This window comes from Ahaetulla prasina, chromosome 5 (genome assembly GCF_028640845.1).
Source record: "Ahaetulla prasina isolate Xishuangbanna chromosome 5, ASM2864084v1, whole genome shotgun sequence".
Taxonomy (NCBI): Eukaryota; Metazoa; Chordata; class Lepidosauria; order Squamata; family Colubridae; genus Ahaetulla; species Ahaetulla prasina.
The window spans coordinates 5,375,407-5,395,398 of record NC_080543.1 but is presented as its reverse complement, the minus strand read 5'-3'; the positions used below and the strand labels follow the sequence as shown (position 1 = coordinate 5,395,398).

General features: G+C 44.1%; 1 protein-coding gene across 1 annotated transcript in view; it reads left to right on the top strand.

Moving 5' to 3' along the window:
• DGAT2 (diacylglycerol O-acyltransferase 2) overlaps positions 1-19,992 on the top strand; it is a 60,886-nt gene that overhangs the window by 27,113 nt on the left and 13,781 nt on the right. Inside the window, exons 2-4 of the mRNA XM_058185507.1 lie at positions 1,720-1,839; positions 10,930-11,037; positions 12,850-12,920. Of these exons, the coding sequence (XP_058041490.1) occupies positions 1,720-1,839; positions 10,930-11,037; positions 12,850-12,920 (299 nt within the window). The remainder of the gene's footprint in view (positions 1-1,719; positions 1,840-10,929; positions 11,038-12,849; positions 12,921-19,992) is intronic.

The following is a 19,992-nucleotide window of genomic DNA, read 5'->3' as shown; positions in this document are numbered from 1 at the left end:
GGTCGTAAAATGGGGGCAAAACTCAACAAATTTCTCACTTAACAACATAAATTTTGGGCTCCATTGTGGTCGTAAGTCGACGACTACCTGTACCGTTTCCGACAAATGGTTGTCCAATCTCTTCTTAAAAACCTCCACTGATGGAGCATCTTCTGGAAACAAGCCATTCCACTGATGAATTGTTCTCATTGTCAGGAAATTTCTCCTTAATTTTAGGTTGCTTCTCTGTTAGAAATTCTGTTTATATATAGCACCAGAGGTCAAATGAAGAGTACAGTCACCATGTGCTTTACTGCTTAACTGCTTATTTGTAACAGAAAACTCTACCTAGAACAAAAGAACATCGAGTATATATCGGAGATCCAAACTTGTAAGCACTGCCATTTATTGGTTGAATACTTCTGCAGTTGTTGCATAAAGTTACTTTCCAACAATGAATTCCAACACTTCCCTTTATTAGTTTCCATCGAGGAGAGAACCAACCGAGAACTAAGGAGAAATTTAATCAGGTGTCTGGTGACAGTTGCCAAGCACCTGAATTTTTATCATGTGGCCATGATAGGGATGCTGCAACGGTCATAAGTGTGAAAAACGGTCGTCAGTCACTTGTTTCAGTGTTATTGTAACTTCGAACAGTCACTAAATGAACTGTTGTAAGTCGAGGACTACCTGTAATGTCTTACAGTGGGAGTTCTGCTCCGAATTGTGGTCGTAAGTCGAGGATCACTGTATGAGACTCCAGAGTAAGCATTGCTTTGGACCAACTGCTCTTAACTTGAACCACAGAGATTGGAGGTGACATGTTGTTGTTCGTTGTTTAGTCGCTAAATCTGACTCTTTGCAACCCTCATGGACCACACCACACCAGCCCCCCCGTCCTCCATTGTCTCCCCAAATATTCCCAGTTTGTGTTCATTGTGTGGATGACCCTATCTAACTATCGCCTCCTCCGCTTCTCCTCTCGCTTTTGGTGGCTGAAATATTTGAGTTTCAGCTTCAGAATCTGTCCTTCCAAAGGAGAGTCATGGTTGATTGCCTTTCGGATCGACTGATTGGATCTCTTTGCAGTCCAAAGGAGACTGTCAGGAGTCTTCTCCAGTGCCACAATTCGAAACTGTCAATTCTTTGGCTCTCAGCCTTCCTTCTGGTCCGACTTTCACAGTCATATACTCTGGGGATGGTCAGTAGGGAATTAAATAGTTAATGGTTAGTGGGGAATTAATTAATTAGTTAAAAGGGAATGTGGATGTCGCAAAGCACCCTGGCCTCTGTCGAGTTGCCATTGGCAAGGGGGATGGGAAACCAACGAAGCAGCACGGCAGCCAAAGACAGAAGCACATTCCAGACATATCTCTCTCAAGGCTGTATCCCAGAGTTACCCACAGCGGCCGGAGGGGAGTGATCTCTACAACCCGCGAAATTGCTCCGTTGGTGAATGTGATTGATGACACACCCTGGGGGGAGGGGGGAAACAGGGTCATGCTTGCGGTGTAAATTAGGTGGGATCAGAGTTGGCTTCACTTGGGAATGTGCTGATCTGAAGCTCCTAATAAATAACTGGCTTTCTTTTGAAGCTTGGCTGGAGGCTCATGATTTAATTAGGGCATCTGTCGGAATCCTGACAGTGGAGAGTCACATTCAAAGCCTCTGGAAGGGATCGGTTGGGGAAGCCTTTGGAAATCACTCAGTGGACCGAATTCTCTTTTTTTCTCCTTTCAGGGACTGGTTCCAGCATCTTGTCGGCCCTTCAGGATCTGTCTTGGCTATCCAAGTCAAAAGTGGAGAAGCAACTGCAGATCATTTCAGTGCTGCAATGGGTGGTCTCATTCCTTATGATGGGTAAGGAGATCTTCTTGTCTCAAATGCTCAAGACTTTGGGGTGGTGCTCTTGGAAGATAGGGATGTATGGATCACTGAAGGTGCCTTCAAGAGAAAACAGAATGGATAGAGAATAGAATAGAATAGAATAGAATAGAATAGAATAGAATAGAATAGAATAGAATAGAATAGGAAATAGAGAATAGACGATGCTCTTAACCGGATCAAAGTCTTAAGCTCTAGCAGCCACCTCAAGATTAAATGCAGGTGGTACTTGACATACGATTTATTTAGAATGGAATGGAATGGAATGGAATGGAATGGAATGGAATAGAATAGAATAGAATAGAATAGAATAGAATAGAATAGAATAGAATAGAATAGAATAGAATAGAATAGAATTCTTTATTGGCCAAGTGTGATGGGACACACAAGGAATTTGTCTTGGTGCATATGCTCTCAGTGTACATAAAAGAAAAAATACCTTCATCAAGAATCATAAGGGGCAACACTTAATGATAGTCATTGGGTACAAATGATTTATATTGATATATTGACAATCATTTGTGTTGTAAATGTTGTACCTTGATGAACGTATCTTTTCTTTTATGTACACTGAGAGCATATGCACCAAGACAAATTCCTTGTGTGTCCAATCACACTTGGCCAATAAAAAAAAAATTCTATAAGCAATCAGGAAACAATATCAACATAAATCGTAAGGATACAAGCAACAAGGTTACAGTCATACAGTCATAAGTGGAAGGAGATGGGTGATGGGAACGATGAGAAGATTAATAGTAGTGCAGATTTAGTAAATAGTTTGACAGTGTTGAGGGAATTATTTGTTTAGCAGAGTGATGGCCTTCGGGAAGAAACTCTTCTTGTGTCTAGTTGTTCTGGTGTGCAGTGCTCTATAGCATCGTTTTGAGGGTAGGAGTTGAAACAGTTTATATCCAGGATGCGAGGGGTCTGTATACTGTAGATATTTTCACAGCCCTCTTCTTGACTTGCGCAGTATACAGGTCCTCCATGGAAGGCAGGTTGGTAGCAATTATTTTTTCTGCAGTTCTAATTATCCTCTGAAGTCTGTGTTTTTCTTGTTGGGTTGCAGAACCGAACCAGACAGTTCTAGAGGTGCAAATGACAGACTCAATAATTCCTCTGTAGAATTGGATCAGCAGCTCCTTGGGCAGTTTGAGCTTCCTGAGTTGGTGCTTTGTGACTGTTTGAAGTTAGAACAGCCCTGGAACGAGGGACTGTTTTTCACAAACTGCAGCATCCCCATGGTCACGTGATCAAAATTTGGATACCTGGCAACCGACTCATATTTATGACGGTAGCAGTGTCTCCTTTTGTGACCTTTTGACAAGCAGAGTCAATGCGGAAGTCAGATTCACTTATAACAACTGCAATATGATAGGGAAAAAAAGAAAACTATAGCTGAAGCATACAGGTAGTCCTTGAGTTACGACTGCAATCGAGCCCCAAATATCTGTCGCTGAGCAAGATTGTTGTGAAGAGAGATTTGTCCTATTTTACAACGGTCGTAAGTGTGAAAAACAGTCATAAGTCACTTTTTTCAGTGCCATTGTAACTTCAAACGGTCACCGGTTATAAATCGAGGACTCTCTATACCTTACTGGGCATTAAGGACTACAAAACTTGGCTGCAAATGAAGCTCAGAGCCTTGAAGAGACAGATGAACAGCCGAGGCAGAAATGGATATTTCAGAACAACGGAGTTAGAAGGGACCTTGGAGGTCATCTAGCCCAACCCCCTGCTGAAGCACGAGACCCTATATATACCATTTCTATACCATTTGGTGATGAAAATGGAACACACGGAGCTCTAATTTCTTTCTTCCCTAAATTCAGATTCGTTTTCCTTACTCCGTTTTACCTAAACCAGAGGTCCCCAAACTTGGCAACTTTAAGACTTGTGGACTTCAACTCCCAGAATTCTCCAGCCAGCATAGCTGGGAGTTGGTCCACAAGTCTAAAAGCTGCCAAGTTTGAAGACCTCCGACCTAAACTCTGGTTAATGTTCCAAAATTTGCAGGTGGGAAAAGGAGTTGGGTGCCCATCCTGGATGGTTATTGCAGATGATGGCAGGAATAGCCAACACCCTAGAAGATAGGCTCAAGATCCAGATGGATCTCCACATACTTGAACCCTGGGCCCTATCTAAGAAAATGAAATTCAATGTAGAGAAAAGTAAATCAATCAATCAATCGATCAATCAATAGAGCAAGAAAAACCGAAAGGGCACATATAGATTGGGTGAAACCAGTCTTAATAGCAGGAACTGTGAGAAGGATCTTGGAGTCTTAGTGGACAACCAGCAAAATATGAGCCAGCTGTGTGCAGCGGCAGCCAAAAAAGCCAATGCAATCCTAAACTGCATTAACAGAGGGATACAATCAAGATCAAGGGAGGTACTAAAACCACTCTATAAAGCCTTAGTAAGACCATACCTAGAATCCTGCATCCAGTTTTGGTCACCACACCTCAAAAAAAGATGTTGAGACGCTAGAAAGAGTGCAGAGAAGAGCAACCAAGATGATTAAGGGCTGAAACATATAAAGAACGGTTGCAGGAACTGGGCCTGGCTAGTCTAGTGAAGAGAAGGACCAGGGGAGACAGGATAGCCATCTTCCAATATTTGAGGGTCTGCCACAGAGAGGAGGAAGGGGGTCAAGCTATTTTCCAAAGCACCTGAAGGCCAGACAAGGAATAATGGATGGAAACTGAACAAGGAGAGATTCAACCTGGAAATAAGGAGAAATTTTCTGACAGTGAGAGCAATCAACCCATGGAAGAGAAGTTGCCTTTAGAAGTTGTGGGAGCTTCATCCCTGGAGGTTTTCAAGTTTGTAAGAATCAGTGTAGGCAGGTCTCCTGGTTGGGTGTGGGGATTGGACTAGATATCCTACAAGGTCCAACTCTGTTAATCTGTATATTGGTATATCCCGAGCCAAAGGAACTGGACACCGGTCCCAAGTTTTTATCTACTCTGTGATCCAAAATATTAGTGTGACCGTGACTTCTCAAGGCCATTTTGCGGGGGTGGGGTGCTGGGTGGGGTGAGGGGCGGGATTCCACCCCTTCTTGGAACAAATGGATTTTCTGCACACCTCTTAACTTGTTTGCGGAAAAACTGGTTTCATGCCCACTCTGGTGTTTTTCGCCCCACGGATAACAAAATCTCTGTTTTTGGCACTTTTTCTTTTGAAAAGACCGAGGATAACTTTACAGGTAGTCCTTAACCTCGGACCGTCCGTTTAATCTCGATTCAAATTTATGACGGCTTTGAAAAAGTGTCTTGTGATTTGCCTGTATGACTATCGCACCATCGCTGCGGTCCCGCGGTTGTAATTTTGGGTGCTTGACAAGGGGTATCGACAACCGGTGGCAACGTCCTTGAAGTCACGTGACAGGGATTTGGGACCCGTTTCCGGCAAAAAGACATCCATTTGGGGATTCGGGATTGGGTTAACGACCGGATGATTCGCTTTATGACCGACGTAAAAAAAAATGGGCGTATCATTGGGTCCGGTCCCATGATAATGTAACTTATGACCTCAGGGACTTAACGATGGAAATTCCATTCTCGTTTGTGGTTGTAAGTCGAGGACTACAACTGAGACTGGAATTATCCTCGACTTAACAGCGATTCATTTAGTGACCGTTTGCTGTTTCCATGGCATTGGGAAAAAGTGACTTATGGCCGTTTTTCACACTTACGACCATTGCAGCATCCCCATGGTCACGTGATCAAAATTCGGATGATTGGCAACTGGCTCATAGTTAAGACGGTCGCACTGTCCTGGGGTCACGTGATCCCCTTTTGCGACCGTCTGACGAGCAAAGTCAACGGGGAAGCCCGATTCACTTAACAACCGTGTTACTAACTTACCAACTGCAGTGATTCACTTAACAACCCTGACAAGAAAGGTCGTAAAACGGGGCAAAACTCACCTAACCAATGTCTCGCTTAACAACAGAAATGCCGGACTCAATTGTGGTCATAAACCGAAGACCACCTGTAGATAAATACTCCAGTTGTGGTTTATTAACCTGGTCCATTTTGTGAATTGCACCTTTAGGCTCATGATCTGTGAATAAGGGGGGGGGGTCTAGATTGCTGGGCCAAGACAGCTGCCCCCCCACCCCACAATTCCTGCCTCACATCCGAAAATATTGCTTAATAGTGAGTCACCTTCCCTTGTATTTTTTTTTTTTAACAAGGTGCCTGGAGAATTCTGGGAGTTGAAGTGCACCAATATTTGGGGGAGGGGAGCGTATTTGTTAATTCCACCTTTTCTTTTGGCAGGTTTAAGCTGCCCTGTCCTTGATAAATGTCCCAAAATAGACTTCTCTTTACTTGGGCAACCCAAAACCCTTGGCAGAGAAAGATCATTAAATAAACAATGCAACATTTGTCAAACCATGGAAGGCAAACCTGGGCGTTGCCTGTATTTATTTATTTATTTATTTTATTTATTCGATTTTTATACCGCCCTTCTCCCGAAGGACTCAGGGCGGTGTACAGCCAAAAATAAAAACAAACAATACAATATACAATTTAAAATACAAATTAAAAAACTTATTTTATAATTGGCCTAAAAAAACTTTAAAATATATAAAACTACAACCCCATTAAAATTAATAATAGATAATTTAAAATCAATAAAATTTAAGCCAGCCCCGCGCGAATGAAAAGATGTGTCTTCAGTTCGCGGCGGAAGGTCCGAAGGTCAGGTATTTGGCGTAATATGGTATTACGTCAGGTATGTCAGGTTATTAGAACACGGCATGACCCAAAGGATCAGAATAACAGAATAACAGGGTTGGAAGGGATCTTGGAGGTCTTCTAGCCCAACCCCCTGCTTGCTCAATCGGTGAGACCTTATATACCGAACTGAACAAATGGCTGCCCAATCTCGTCTTAAAAAACTTCACGCTCCTCAGTCAACATGGTGGACAGGGGGGCATGCTGGGAATTGTAGTTCAGCATCTTCTGGAGCCGGGGTCTCCAACCTTGGCAACTTTAAGACTTGTGGATTTCAACTCCCAGAATCCCTCAGCCAGGAAAGCTGAATGAGTTGAAGTCCACAAGTCTTAAAGCTTTGCTGGCTGAGGAACTCTGGGAATTGAAGTCCACAAGTCTTAAGTTGCCATGGTTGGAGACCCCTGTTCTGGAGGGCCCGAGGCTCCCTGTCCCTGTAGCTTTTAACCACAGAATGGTGGCTATATCTCAACTGAGCCATTATCAAATTGATTTAGTAATGGAAGTTAGATTTCTGGGGTGGGGATGGGTTGGACTAGATGACCTCTGTCCTCCCTTCCGATCCTTCCGTTCTATGTTTCTTGCCGGTTGGAGATGGCATTTCTCAACCCACATTGACTGAATGGGGTGAAAAGAACAGAATGACAGAATAACAGATTTGGGAGGGGGCTTGGAGGTCTTCTAGTCCAACCCCCTGCCGAAGCAGGAGACCCTGGCCTATACCATTGCAGACAGGTGGTACATCCGTAACTTCTGGAGACAAGTTACGCTGGTTAATTTTTTTCCCCGTCCGGAGATTTCTCCATATTTCTAAATTGGATCTCTTCGAGTGGCGGGATTCAGACGGTTCGCACCTATTCGGGAGAACCGGTTGTTAACTTCCTAAGCAGTTTGGAGAACCGGTTGTTGGAAGAAATCTTATTTTGTTTTGTTTTTTTCACTTTACAGGGCTAATCCTGTAAAGAAGGCAGAAGGAAACATTCTGGTGGTGTTTCTAGCCTAATCTTTATTGCCCAGTTTACAGAAACTGCCTCGGTTAACCCTTATTACATTGTAACAGCTAAGACGAAGCGCCCATCGACGCGAGTGATGTTGAGTTGGCCACGCCCACACGGTCACATGACCACCAAGCCACGCCTACCCAGCTGGTCATTAGGGCAGAGAACTGGTTGTTAAATTATTTGAATCCCACCACTGATCTCTTCCCTGAGAAGATACTCGTTTTAAATAAAAGGGCTTAAAGAAAAAAAAACCTGTGCCAAGATGCAGCTATAATGATTTGCAGATTTGAGACGGGTTTGGGCCGTGTTAATGGGGAATGTCTGGTTGTGACATTCCCAAAAATATTTTAACTGTTCTTGCTGTGCAAAAGCTTGGAACTTTTTTATTTTGATTTGGGAAGGTAGTTTGAAGAAGGGGACACATTTGAAGCTCCAAGGGTGCCCCGAGAGTCCATTGCCCGAATCTGCCGAAAATTTAAACTTGGATACAGGCAGTCCTTGATATATGACCGTTTGTTTAATGACCATTCAAAGGTACAACGGCCCTGAAAAAGTGACTTTCCGTTGGTCCTCCCCGCTGACAACGTCGTGGTGGTCACGTGATCAAAATTTAAGCCCTTGGCAACTACTGTGTACCGTATTTTCGACGGTTGCATTGTTCCAGGCTGATGGGAACACCATTTCAATCAACCAACCAATCAGCATAGAGCTGGAAGGGACCTTGAGGTCCTTGAGTGGCTCAGGCTGTAAGATAGCCTGTTATTAAAACACAGCTGCCTGCAATTACTGCAGGTTCTAGTCCCACCAGGCCCAAGGTTGACCCAGCCTTCCATCCTTTAGGTAAAATGAGGACCCAGATTGTTGTGGGGGTAATAAGTTGACTTTGTAAATATACAAATAGAATGAGACTATTGCCTTACACACTGTAAGCCGCCCTGAGTCTTCGGAGAAGGGCGGGATATAAATGTAAATAAATAAATAATAATAATTAAAAAAAACACCTCCTGCTCAAGCAGGAGAACTTAATACCATTTCAAATAAGTGGTTTTCCAGTTTCTTCTTAAAAGCCTCCAGTGTTGGAGCACTCACAACTTCTGGAGGTAAGTTGTTCCACAGGTTAATTGTCTTCACTGTTAGAAAATTTCTCTTTAGTTCCAGGTTGCTTCTCTCCTTGATGAGTTTTCATCCATTGCTTCTTGTTTTGCCTTCGGGGGCTTTGGAGAAGAGGTTGACCCCCACTTCTTTGTGGCAGCCCCTGAGATATTGGAACACAGCTATCACGTTCCCCCCTACTCCTTCTTTTCTCTAACTAGCCAAACTCCAATCCTGCAACTGTTCTTCATATGTTTTAATATTCATAAGAATAGAATAGAATAGAATAGAATAGAATAGCATAGCATGTAGGATAGGATAGGATAGGATAGGATAGGATAGGATAGGATAGAATAGAATAGAATAGAATAGAATAGAATGTAGGATAGGATAGGATAGAATAGAATAGCATATAGGATAGGATAGGATAGGGTGTAGAATAGAATAGAATAGAATAGAATAGAATAGAATAGAATAGAATAGAATAGAATAACATGTAGGATAGGATAAGATGGATAGGATAGGATAGGATAGCATGTAGCATAGCATAGCATAACATAGTATAGCATAGCATGTAGGATAGGATAGGATAGGATAGGATAGGGAATCAGAATAGAATAGAATAGAATAGAATAGAATAGAATAACATGTAGGATAGGATAAGATGGATAGGATAGGATAGGATAGCATGTAGCATAGCATAACATAGCATAGCATAGCATAGCATAGCATGTAGGATATAGGATAGGATAGGGTAGGGTAGGGTAGGGTAGGGTAGAGTAGAGTAGAGTAGGGTAGAGTAGAGTAGAGTAGAGTAGAGTAGAATAGAATAGAATAGAATAGAATAGAATAGAATAGAATTTTTTATTGACCAAGTGTGATTGGACACACAAGGAATTTGTCTTGGTGCATATGCTCTCAGTGTACATAAAAGAAATAGAATAGAATAGAATAGAATAGAATAGAATAGAATAGAATAGAATAGATAGAATAGAATAGAATAGAATAGAATAGAATAACAGAAGTCCTCTCCAGGCCTTTAATCAACTTAGTTGCTCTTCTCTGCCCTTTTTCCAAATTCTCAACATCTCCAACAAAACCGATCCCAATGGGTCACTTTTTGTCAGCGCCCTTGTAATTCTCGAACGGCCACTAAAACAAACGAGGAGTACCTGTGTTCAAAATCCCTTTCCCTAAGATCCCCACCCCCACCCCCACCCTCTTTGACCAAACCGGCATTCCTGGGCTGTGCCCGTCTTCCATCCAGCGCCAGCCTCACAGTCTCTGGGCAAGTAAACATGTTTATTGCTACACGGGTTATTTTTTCCCCCACCCACCCCCCCGGGGACAAAGTGCAATTAAACCGCAGAGGAATTTTAAGGAAGCTCAGGTAGTTTTTCAATTGCAAGCTCTCAACGGCTTCACCTTTTCCCAGGTGGCAGGCTTCCCCTCCTGCCAAGGGGAGTTTGGGATCATTTTCCTCGCCCTCAGCTGCGCGTGGCACTTTTATTGTTCGTTTGGGACAGGGTTCATTAGCTGGTAGTCCTCGACGTACGACCACAGTTGAGCCCAGACTTTTCTGTTGTGAAACGAGACATTGGTTAAGGGAGTTTTGCCTCCATTTTACGACCTTTCTTGCCACAGTGAATCGCTGCGGTTGATAAGTTAGTAACATGGTTGTTAAGTGAATCGGACTGTTGTGACCCAGGCCCAGGTAGGTAGTAGGAAACTCAGTCAGTGTAAAAACAAGCAAACTTTATTCGAACAGCTGAGAATTAACTCATTCTCAGCGTAGTTCAACTAAATTAAAGCAAATTCCTCCCAACACAAATTCCTCAGTCCTATCGCCAACTCTTGGTCCAATTAGGCAAACTGCCAAAGGCCTTTCTTGGCAAAAGTTCAGAAGACAAATGCAACAAGACAAAGCTATCAACATTGTTTTCCGGCAAAGAGCCCAATTCTCTTGCTGAACGACAGAAAGTTTGGTCTCTGTTGTGGTTCATAAATCGAGGACTACCTGTAGCAGCAATTTTCTAAGGCGGGATTAGAACTCACTGCAGTTTTGGATTTGTGGAAAATTAGCTTTGGAAGACAGAAGTACTGCCGAGAACTTTCAACCCGCTGCAACCTAAGAGAAGGACATTCTGTTTTCCTTTGAGGAAACCCTTGCAATATGAAATAATTTCCAAACCTGGATTAATTTTCTCTTATCTTCTCTTTTCCTCCAGGTATTATATGCACCATTATCCTCATATATATGCTTTGCACAGACTGTTGGATTATAGCAGTTCTATACTTAGTGTGGTATGCCTTCGATTGGAACACTCCTAGTAAGGGTAAGTGTCAGTCCTGTCCCAATCTGATCCCTTAGGAAAGAAAGACCCTCGACTCCATTTGGTTAAAGCAAAGGATTCTTTTACTAAGGGTGTTGGTTGCAGTAAATCTGAAATCTTCCACACTCGCTAGATACAAAAATAAGGTGTAGGTTGGCCCACAACCCATCCATCCCTCCAGGACACGTCTATTTCCAGATATTTGAGAACTTTTTTTGAGAGGTTTGGGGATAATCCGCATATTTCTCAAGGTGCCTGGCCATAGGTTGCTGGTACAAACAGGATCCGGCTGCTCTGATCCTTCTCACCTTTCATTCCCCCAGAGGTGGTATTCAGCTGGTTCAGGTGAACCGGTAGTGGCGACTGCATAATGCCGTCCTATTTAGCCACGTTTTTGAGGCCGGGCGCATGTGCGGAAGGCCGGGGCATATGCAAGCGCTCGAGCGGAGCGAACCAGTGTTAAGAATATATGAAACCCACCGCTGCATTCCCGCTCCCAATTTCCTATCACATATCCACAAAACTCAACCCCCCTTTCATCCTTCTCTCCTTCTCCACCTTTCCTTCTTTCCTTCCAGCTTTTAATGGCATGATGCCTGTGAGGCACAAAGCCGAACTAGGCAAAGCTGACAGTAAGGGATGTAATTCTGCAATTTTTTTTAAAAAAAATCTGTGAAGGGCATTTTTCCCACTTCTTTAAGAGAGTTGTGCAGATAGTCCTCAACTTAGGACCCTAATTGAGCCACAGTCGTAACTTGTGACCCATCGTTAAGTGGGTCATCACATGTCTGTGCCTGATTTTACAAACTTTTTGCGGCAATCTTTAAAGAGAACCCATTGTTCCCTGTGGGTGTTTTTTTTTTACCGAAAGCTGAAGTCAAGCCCAGTTTCCACTAAAAACGTTATAAATTGCAATCTCAGTCTTGGCACCTTTAAGACCGGTGAACTTCGACTCCCAGAGTTATTCTGAATTCTGTGTCTTCAGATGCCATGAGAAGAAATGTTTTTTTTCTCTCTCCCCAGAATAGAATATATATATAAATTTTATTACGGTCATCGGCCAGCAAGAGACACGCAATAAATTAAAAATAATACTGACATTAATCGTGAATAATAACAACAACAACAAATAACAATAACCCCAGGATGATCCAAGCCCCAAACCAAGGAAGGCAGGTGGTTTTGCATTGATGCTTGTTACTATATTTCTGATTCGAGCATCATGCTTAACTAAATTAGCTTCACCAAAGCAACATTTGGCTGCACCTTCCTTGTTTATGTTGTTGTTGTTAGTTGCGAAGTCGTGTCCGACCCATCGTGACCCCATGGACCACGTTCCTCCAGGCCTTCCTGTCCTCTACCATCCTCTGGAGTCCATTTAAGCTCACGCCGACTGCTTCAGTGACTCCATCCAGCCACGTCCTTCTCGGCCGTCCCCTTCTTCTTTTGCCCTCCATCGTTCCCAGCATTCGGCTCTTCTCCAGGGAGTCCTTCCTTCTCATTAGGTGGCCAAAGGATTTGAGTTTCCTCTTCAGGATCTGGCCTTCTAAAGAGCAGTCAGGGTTGATCTCCTCTAGGACTGACCGCTTTGATGGCCTTGCAGTCCAAGGGACTCGCAGGAGTCTTCTCCAGCACCAGAGTTCAAAGGCCTCCATTCTTTGGCGCTCAGCCTTCCTTATGGTCCAACTTTCACAGCCATCCATTGCAACTGGGAAAACCAGAGCCTTAACTATACGCACTTTTCTTGGCAGGGTAATTATATCCTTGTTTATATCCTCTCTCAATCTTTTCTCTTCTTATTTTTTTTCCCCAAAGCTGGAAGGAGATCACAGTGGATTAGGAACTGGGCCATCTGGAGGTACTTCCGGGATTATTTTCCAATCCGAGTGAGTTGCTGGGATGTCTTTATCAGAGATTATTTCAATTAAGTGTTAAAATACTTTTTTTGGGGGGAGGGGGTGTGGTTTCTTTCTTTCTTTTTTAATTTATTTGCAGAATTTCTTGGCCGCCCATCTTATCACGAGGGTAGTTCTGGCCGGCTTACAATCTTACAATTCCGGTCGTAAGTCGAGGACTTCCTGTAAAAGAATTGTTTTTATCTTTTTTTAAAGATAAAAAAACCGATCCTTTTATTATTTATTTATTTGTTTGTTTGTTTGTTTATATTTCTATACCGCCCTTCTCCCGAAGGACTCAGGGCGGTGTACAGCCATGTTAAAACAATTTTACAAACATTAAAATAATTTAGAATGAAATATTGAAATTTAGGCTGACTCCTTAAAACCCATTAAAAATTCCCAATTAAAACTATCAGGCCAGTCCTGCACGATGAAACAGCCATGTTTTCAGCTCGCGTCGGAAAGTCCCGAGATCAGGAAATTGGCGAATACCTGGTGGTAATTCGTTCCAGAGGGTTGGGGCCCCCACGGAGAAGGCCCTCCCTCTGGGGGTCGCCAGCCGACATTGTCTAGCCGACGGCACCCCGAGGAGGCCCACTCTATGGGAGCGCACTGGTCGCTGGGGGCCCGTCGGTCGCAGTAGGCGGTCCCGTAAATAGCCAGGTCCCATGCCATGGACGTCGTCGACTTACGACCAGAATGGAGACTGCAACTTAGGTGGCTAAGCAGTATGGTCGTTAAGTGAATCTCTGCCGATTTTACGACCCTTTTTGGCCATGGTTGTTAAGCGAATCTCTCTTTTGCCATTGACTTTATTGAAAGCCCCCGGGGAAGGTCATTAAATGGCAGTCATGTGACCCCGGGATGCTGCAACCGTCCTAAATACATGCCGGTTGCCAAGCACGTGAATTTCGATCATGTGACCATGGGGAATACTTTTATAGTCGTAAGTGTGAGGACTGGTCGCAAGTCACGTTTTTCAGCGTTGTCGTAACTTTGAACAATTATTCAACAAATGGTCATAAGTCGAGGACCACCCGTAGCGTGTGTCATGCTCTTGTGCCACACGTATGTCAAGAAAGCTTGCGGCGCAAGGAATGCGATGGCTGAACTACGAATTACACTTCCCAAGTGTGCCAATATGGAGGAGGTCCTCCCAGTATGGCTGCCGCTGTGTTTCACTGGTCACTGCTAGGGATGGCCAGAGGGGGCGACATTGCATCGACCAACTCAGCCGGTCTACCAATGAGTTTTATCAAAGCTTTATGGTAGCGTTTTTCAATCTTGGCAATTGGAAGAGGTTGCGGACTTCAACTCCCAGAATTCCCCAGCCAGCATGGCTGGCTGGGGAATTCTGGGAGTTGAAGCCCGCAACCTCTTCCAGTTGCAAAGATTGAAAAACATTAATGTTTTTCTGCCCAGCACCTTATCTTCAAACATCTTGCACAAATCGTGTCTGATCGCTGGCTCGAATTTCTCTCTTTGTCTGCCTTTAACTTCCAAACTGGTTGAGCCGGAATTTGTTTCGTTTTTTTCTGGAGGTTGCGCAAAATAGTGTCGAGTCCTTGTGGTGATGCGCAGAAATAGGTCTGCCGGTTGAGAAGCGGCTACAGCTTTTTTCACTTTTCATTCCAACCTTGGGAAGCATATAGATGACGAATGAGATTTCATCGAAACGTCACCAAGACACTTCCAATTTTACGTGGGAGAAAACCCGAATAACCAAAGACCTACATATATATATATATATATATATATATTTTCTGAGGTTTTCGCGGGTGTTTGTATGTAGGTCTTTGGTTATTCGGGTTTTCTCCCGTGTAAAATTGGAAGTGTCTTGGCGACGTTTCGACAATCTCATTCGTCATCTTCAAACTTCAACTTCGTGCTTCTGGGAGCAATGTGTGACTGCAGCTGTTTCTTCCTTTTAACTGCTAGTGGGGTTTGAACTGATTGGGTGGGAGCTTGGCTGTGCTCTGATTGGATGGGGTTTTGTGCTCTGATTGGATGGGGGTGTGTCCTGTTTGGGTGGGGGCTTGGTTGTGCTCAGATTAATTTGAGTTGCAGGGGGATTTGAGCTGGTGAGTTGCATTGCTGTTGTTTGGCTTCGTGTTTGTGGTCGTGCTACATCTTCATAGTGGGTGTCTGTCTGCTGTATGTATGGATTGGAGGGGTTTGAAATGGCTAATGTTGCAGCTGCGGTGAAGCATGAAGCTGAAGCCTGAAGATGATGAATGAGACTTCGTCGAAACGTCGCCAAGACACTTCCAATTTTATATATATATAAAAGCTGAATTGTGACTTCTCTTTGGCTCCTATCAAAGGGCATCCTTTGTTCTAGAGATGAGTGTCTTGGCGACGTTTGACAAAGTCTCATTCGTCATCTTCAGGCTTCAACCGTGCTTCTGGGAGCAATGTGTGATCGCAGCTGTTTCTTCCTTTTGAAGATGGAAACCACATCGGTTCTTTTCCAAGCCCTCTGGTAGTTCCCCAGTGCTCCAGGATCTTCCTAGGTATCGATGTCGGGCTGATTGGTCTGTAGTTTCCTGGATCTGGTTATTTTTTCTTCCTTTTAACTGCTAGTGGGGTTTGAACTGATTGGGTGGGAGCTTGGCTGTGCTCTGATTGGATGGGGTGTGTCCTGTTTGGGTGGGGCTTGGTTGTGCTCAGATTAATTTGAGTTGCAGGGGGATTTGAGCTGGTGAGTTGCATTGCTGTTGTTTGGCTTCGTGTTTGTGGTCGTGCTACATCTTCATAGTGGGTGTCTGTCGGCTGTATGTATGGATTGGAGGGGTTTGAAATGGTGTTGGGTCTCCTGCTAGGATGGGGATTAGATTAGATGACCTCCAAGGTCCCTTCCAACTCTATTAGTCTATATTCAGTGGAACGACTTGCCTTCAGAAGTTGTGGGAGCTCCATCATTGGAAGCTTTCAAGAAGAGACTGGACTGCCAATGGTGTGGGGGTCTCCAGCTAGGACGGGGTGTGTGTGTGTTAGATTAGATGGCCTCCAAGTCCCTTCCAACTCTGTTATTCTACATTCAATGGAAAGACTTGCCTTCAGAAGTTGTGGGAGCTCCATCTTTGGAGGCTTTCAAGAATAGACTGGACTGCCAATGGTGTGGGGGTCTCCAGCTAGGACGGGGTGTGTGTGTGTTAGATTAGATGGCCTCCAAGTCCCTTCCAACTCTGTTATTCTATATTCAGTGGAACGACTTGCCTTCAGAAGTTGTGGGAGCTCCATTCCTGGAGGCTTTCAAGAAGAGACTGGACTGCCATTTGTTTGAAATGGTGTTGGGTCTCCTGCTAGGATGGGGATTAGATTAGATGACCTCCAAGGTCCCTTCCAACTCTATTAGTCTATATTCAGTGGAACGACTTGCCTTCAGAAGTTGTGGGAGCTCCATCATTGGAAGCTTTCAAGAAGAGACTGGACTGCCAATGGTGTGGGGGTCTCCTGCTTGGGTGAGGGTTGGACTAGATGACCTCCAAGGTCCCTTCCAACTCTATTAGTCTATATTCAGTGGAACGACTTGCCTTCAGAAGTTGTGGGAGCTCCATCATTGGAAGCTTTCAAGAAGAGACTGGACTGCCAATGGTGTGGGGGTCTCCTGCTTGGGTGAGGGTTGGACTAGATGACCTCCAAGGTCCCTTCCAACTCTATTAGTCTATATTCAGTGGAACGACTTGCCTTCAGAAGTTGTGGGAGCTTCATCCCTGGAGGCTTTCAAGAAGAGACTGGACTGCCAATGGTGTGGGGGTCTCCAGCTAGGACGGGGTGTGTGTGTGTTAGATTAGATGGCCTCCAAGTCCCTTCCAACTCTGTTATTCTACATTCAATGGAAAGACTTGCCTTCAGAAGTTGTGGGAGCTCCATCTTTGGAGGCTTTCAAGAATAGACTGGACTGCCCTCTGTCAGAAATGGTGTAGGGTCTCCTGCTAGGATGGGGATTAGATTAGATGACCTCCAAGGTCCCTTCCAACTCTATTAGTCTATATTCAGTGGAACGACTTGCCTTCAGAAGTTGTGGGAGCTCCATTCCTGGAGGCTTTCAAGAAGAGACTGGACTGCCATTTGTTTGAAATGGCTAATGTTGCAGCTGCGGTGAAGCATGAAGCTGAAGCCTGAAGATGATGAATGAGACTTCGTCGAAACGTCGCCAAGACACTTCCAATTTTACACGGGAGAAAACCCGAATAACCAAAGACCTATATATATGTGTGTGTGTATGTGTGAGACAAATATTTGGAGTGATAGGGGGCTGAAAATCCACAAACTCTGTATCTGATTGACATCTACAGGTATGTCCACAGCATTTCACTGGTCCGCTAATTTTGACACTTTGTCAAAGAATGAAATACGACTGGTTTGGCACGACCTGTTTTTGACAAACCCATGTTGGCTTATGGCTGTGACTTTACTTGCTTCTAGGTGTTACTTGCTTGTCTTTTCCAGGATCTTCCTAGGTATCGATGTCGGGCTGATTGGTCTGTAGTTTCCTGGATCTGGTTATTTTTTTTCTTCCTTTTTTGAAGATGGAAACCACATCGGTTCTTTTCCAAGCCCTCTGGTAGTTCCCCAGTGCTCCAGGATCTTTAAAAGATATGGTTCAGTGCAGTGGGGAAATGTAAAATTTGTTACTACCGGTTCTGTGGGCGTGGCTTGGTGAGTGGGTGTGTTAATGTGACTGGGTGGGCGTGGCCAACTTTTTAAAAAACCTTTAAAAGCATTTTTTCTACAAGAGGCTGTAAAAAAATGCTTTTAAAAGGCTCTGAAGATCCCAGCTGAGTTGCCTAATCGTCAGAGGCTTTTAAAAGCATTTTTTACAACCTCTTCGGCTGAAGAGGTTGTAGAAAAAATGCTTTTAAAATCCTCTGACAATCCCAGCTGAGTTGTGCGATCATCAGAGGCTCTTTTTTTTCTTTTAAAAGCGTTTTTTCGGCCGAAGAAAAAATGCTTTAAAAAGTTTTTAAAAAAACCTCTGATGATCGCGTGGCTCAGCTGGGCATGTGGGGGGGGGCAGGGAGTTTTGCTACCGGTTCTCTGACCACCCGCCATCGCTACCAGATCAGGCGATCCGGTCCGAACCGGGAGCATTTTACCCCTGTTTCAGTGGTTCCGAGAGCTTTCATGGGTTGGGTCAGAACCATCAAATCCTATTCTAGTTCTATGGCAAAACCTAATATGTTGGACGGAAAGATTGGCCTAGCTTTTGAACTTCTGCCCTGCTGGGACTTGTTGTCATCTTTATACATACATATATATATATTTGTTTTCTAAGGTTTTCGCGGGTGTTTGTATGTAGGTCTTTGGTTATTCGGGTTTTCTCCCGCGTAAAATTGGAAGTGTCTTGGCGACGTTTCGACAAAGTCTCATTCGTCATCTTCAGGCTTCAGCCGTGCTCCCAGAAGCACTGGCTGAAGCCTGAAGATGACGAATGAGACTTCATCGAAACGTCGCCAAGACACTTCCAATTTTATATATATATATATATATATATATATATATATATATATTTAAAAAAAGCTGAATTGTGACTTCTCTTTGGCTCCTATCAAAGGGCATCCTTTGTTCTAGAGCTTTTCATTTGCTGCAGTCGGGTTTCTCCTGCTCCAGTTATAAAAAAATACAGCGAACTAAGTCCAGACGTGACATATCTCTCGGTGACGAAGGCCCAGGTTAAGTCTCAAAGTCTCTGAAACAATTTCATTTCCCAACGACGGCCCTGCTCTGCAATCCCGACCCTTCCTTAGGTTGCAGACAATCCCTTCCTTTGGGGTTCCTTGAAGCTTCAGTGATTTTGGTGAACCCTAAAAGTTCGCCAAAATCGAACTTTCCGCCTTTTGCACCCCAAAAGTGGTCCTTTAAAAGGGATTTCCCTACCCTGAGGCTGGCGGCAGATTTTGCATTGGGGATATTAGAGGCTCGACCACAATCGAGCTGTTACTAAGCAAGACAGTCATTAAGTGAATCTTTCCCCCATGTTACTAAGACTCTGATGAGGGGACCGGAGGCTAAAACATATGAGGAACGGTTGCAGGAAGTGGGCCTGGCTATTCAAGTGAAGAGAAGGACCAGGGGAGACAGGAGAGCATCTTCCAATATTTGAGGGGCTGCCACAGAGAATAGGGGGGGATCAAGCTATTCTCCAAAGCACCTGAAGGCCAGACAAGGGAAATAAGGTGGAATTTCCTAACAGTGAGAACAATCAACCGATGGAACAGAAGTTACCTTCAGAAGTTGTGGGAGCTCCATTCCTGGAGGCTTTCAAGAAGAGACTGGACTGCCAATGGTGTGGGGGGTCTCCTGCTAGGATGGGGGATTAGATTAGATGACCTCCAAGGTCCCTTCCAACTCTATTAGTCTATATTCAGTGGAACGACTTGCCTTCAGAAGTTGTGGGAGCTCCATCATTGGAAGCTTTCAAGAAGAGACTGGACTGCCATTTGTTTGAAATGGTGTTGGGTCTCCTGCTTGGGTGAGGGGTTGGACTAGATGACCTACAAAGTCCCTTATAACTATGTTTTTGCGTTACAATATGTTGAGACTTTGGAAAGAGTGCAAAGAATAGCACAAAGAGCTAAACTATATGAAGAACAGTTGCAGGAATTGGGCCTGGCTAGTCTAGTGAAGAGAAGGACCAGGGGAGACAGGATAGCAGCCACAGGGGCTGCCACAGAGAGGAGGAAGGGGGTCAAGCTATTCTCCAAGGCACCTGAAGGCCAGACAAGGAACAATGGATGGAAACTTATCAAGGAGAGATTCAACCTGGAAATAAGCAGAAATTTTGTGACAGTGAGAGCAATCAACTGGGCCTCTGGTGGCGCAACAAGCTAATGCAGCCTGTTATTAACAGCAACTGCTTGCAATATTGCAGGTTCAAGTCCCACCAGGCCCAAGGTTGACTCAGCCTTCCATCCTTTATAAGGTAGGTAAAATGAGGACCCAGATTGTTGGGGGGCAATAAGTTGACTTTGTATATAATATACAAATGGATGAAGACTATTGCTTGACATAGTGTAAGCCGCCCTGAGTCTTCGGAGAAGGGTGGGATATAAAT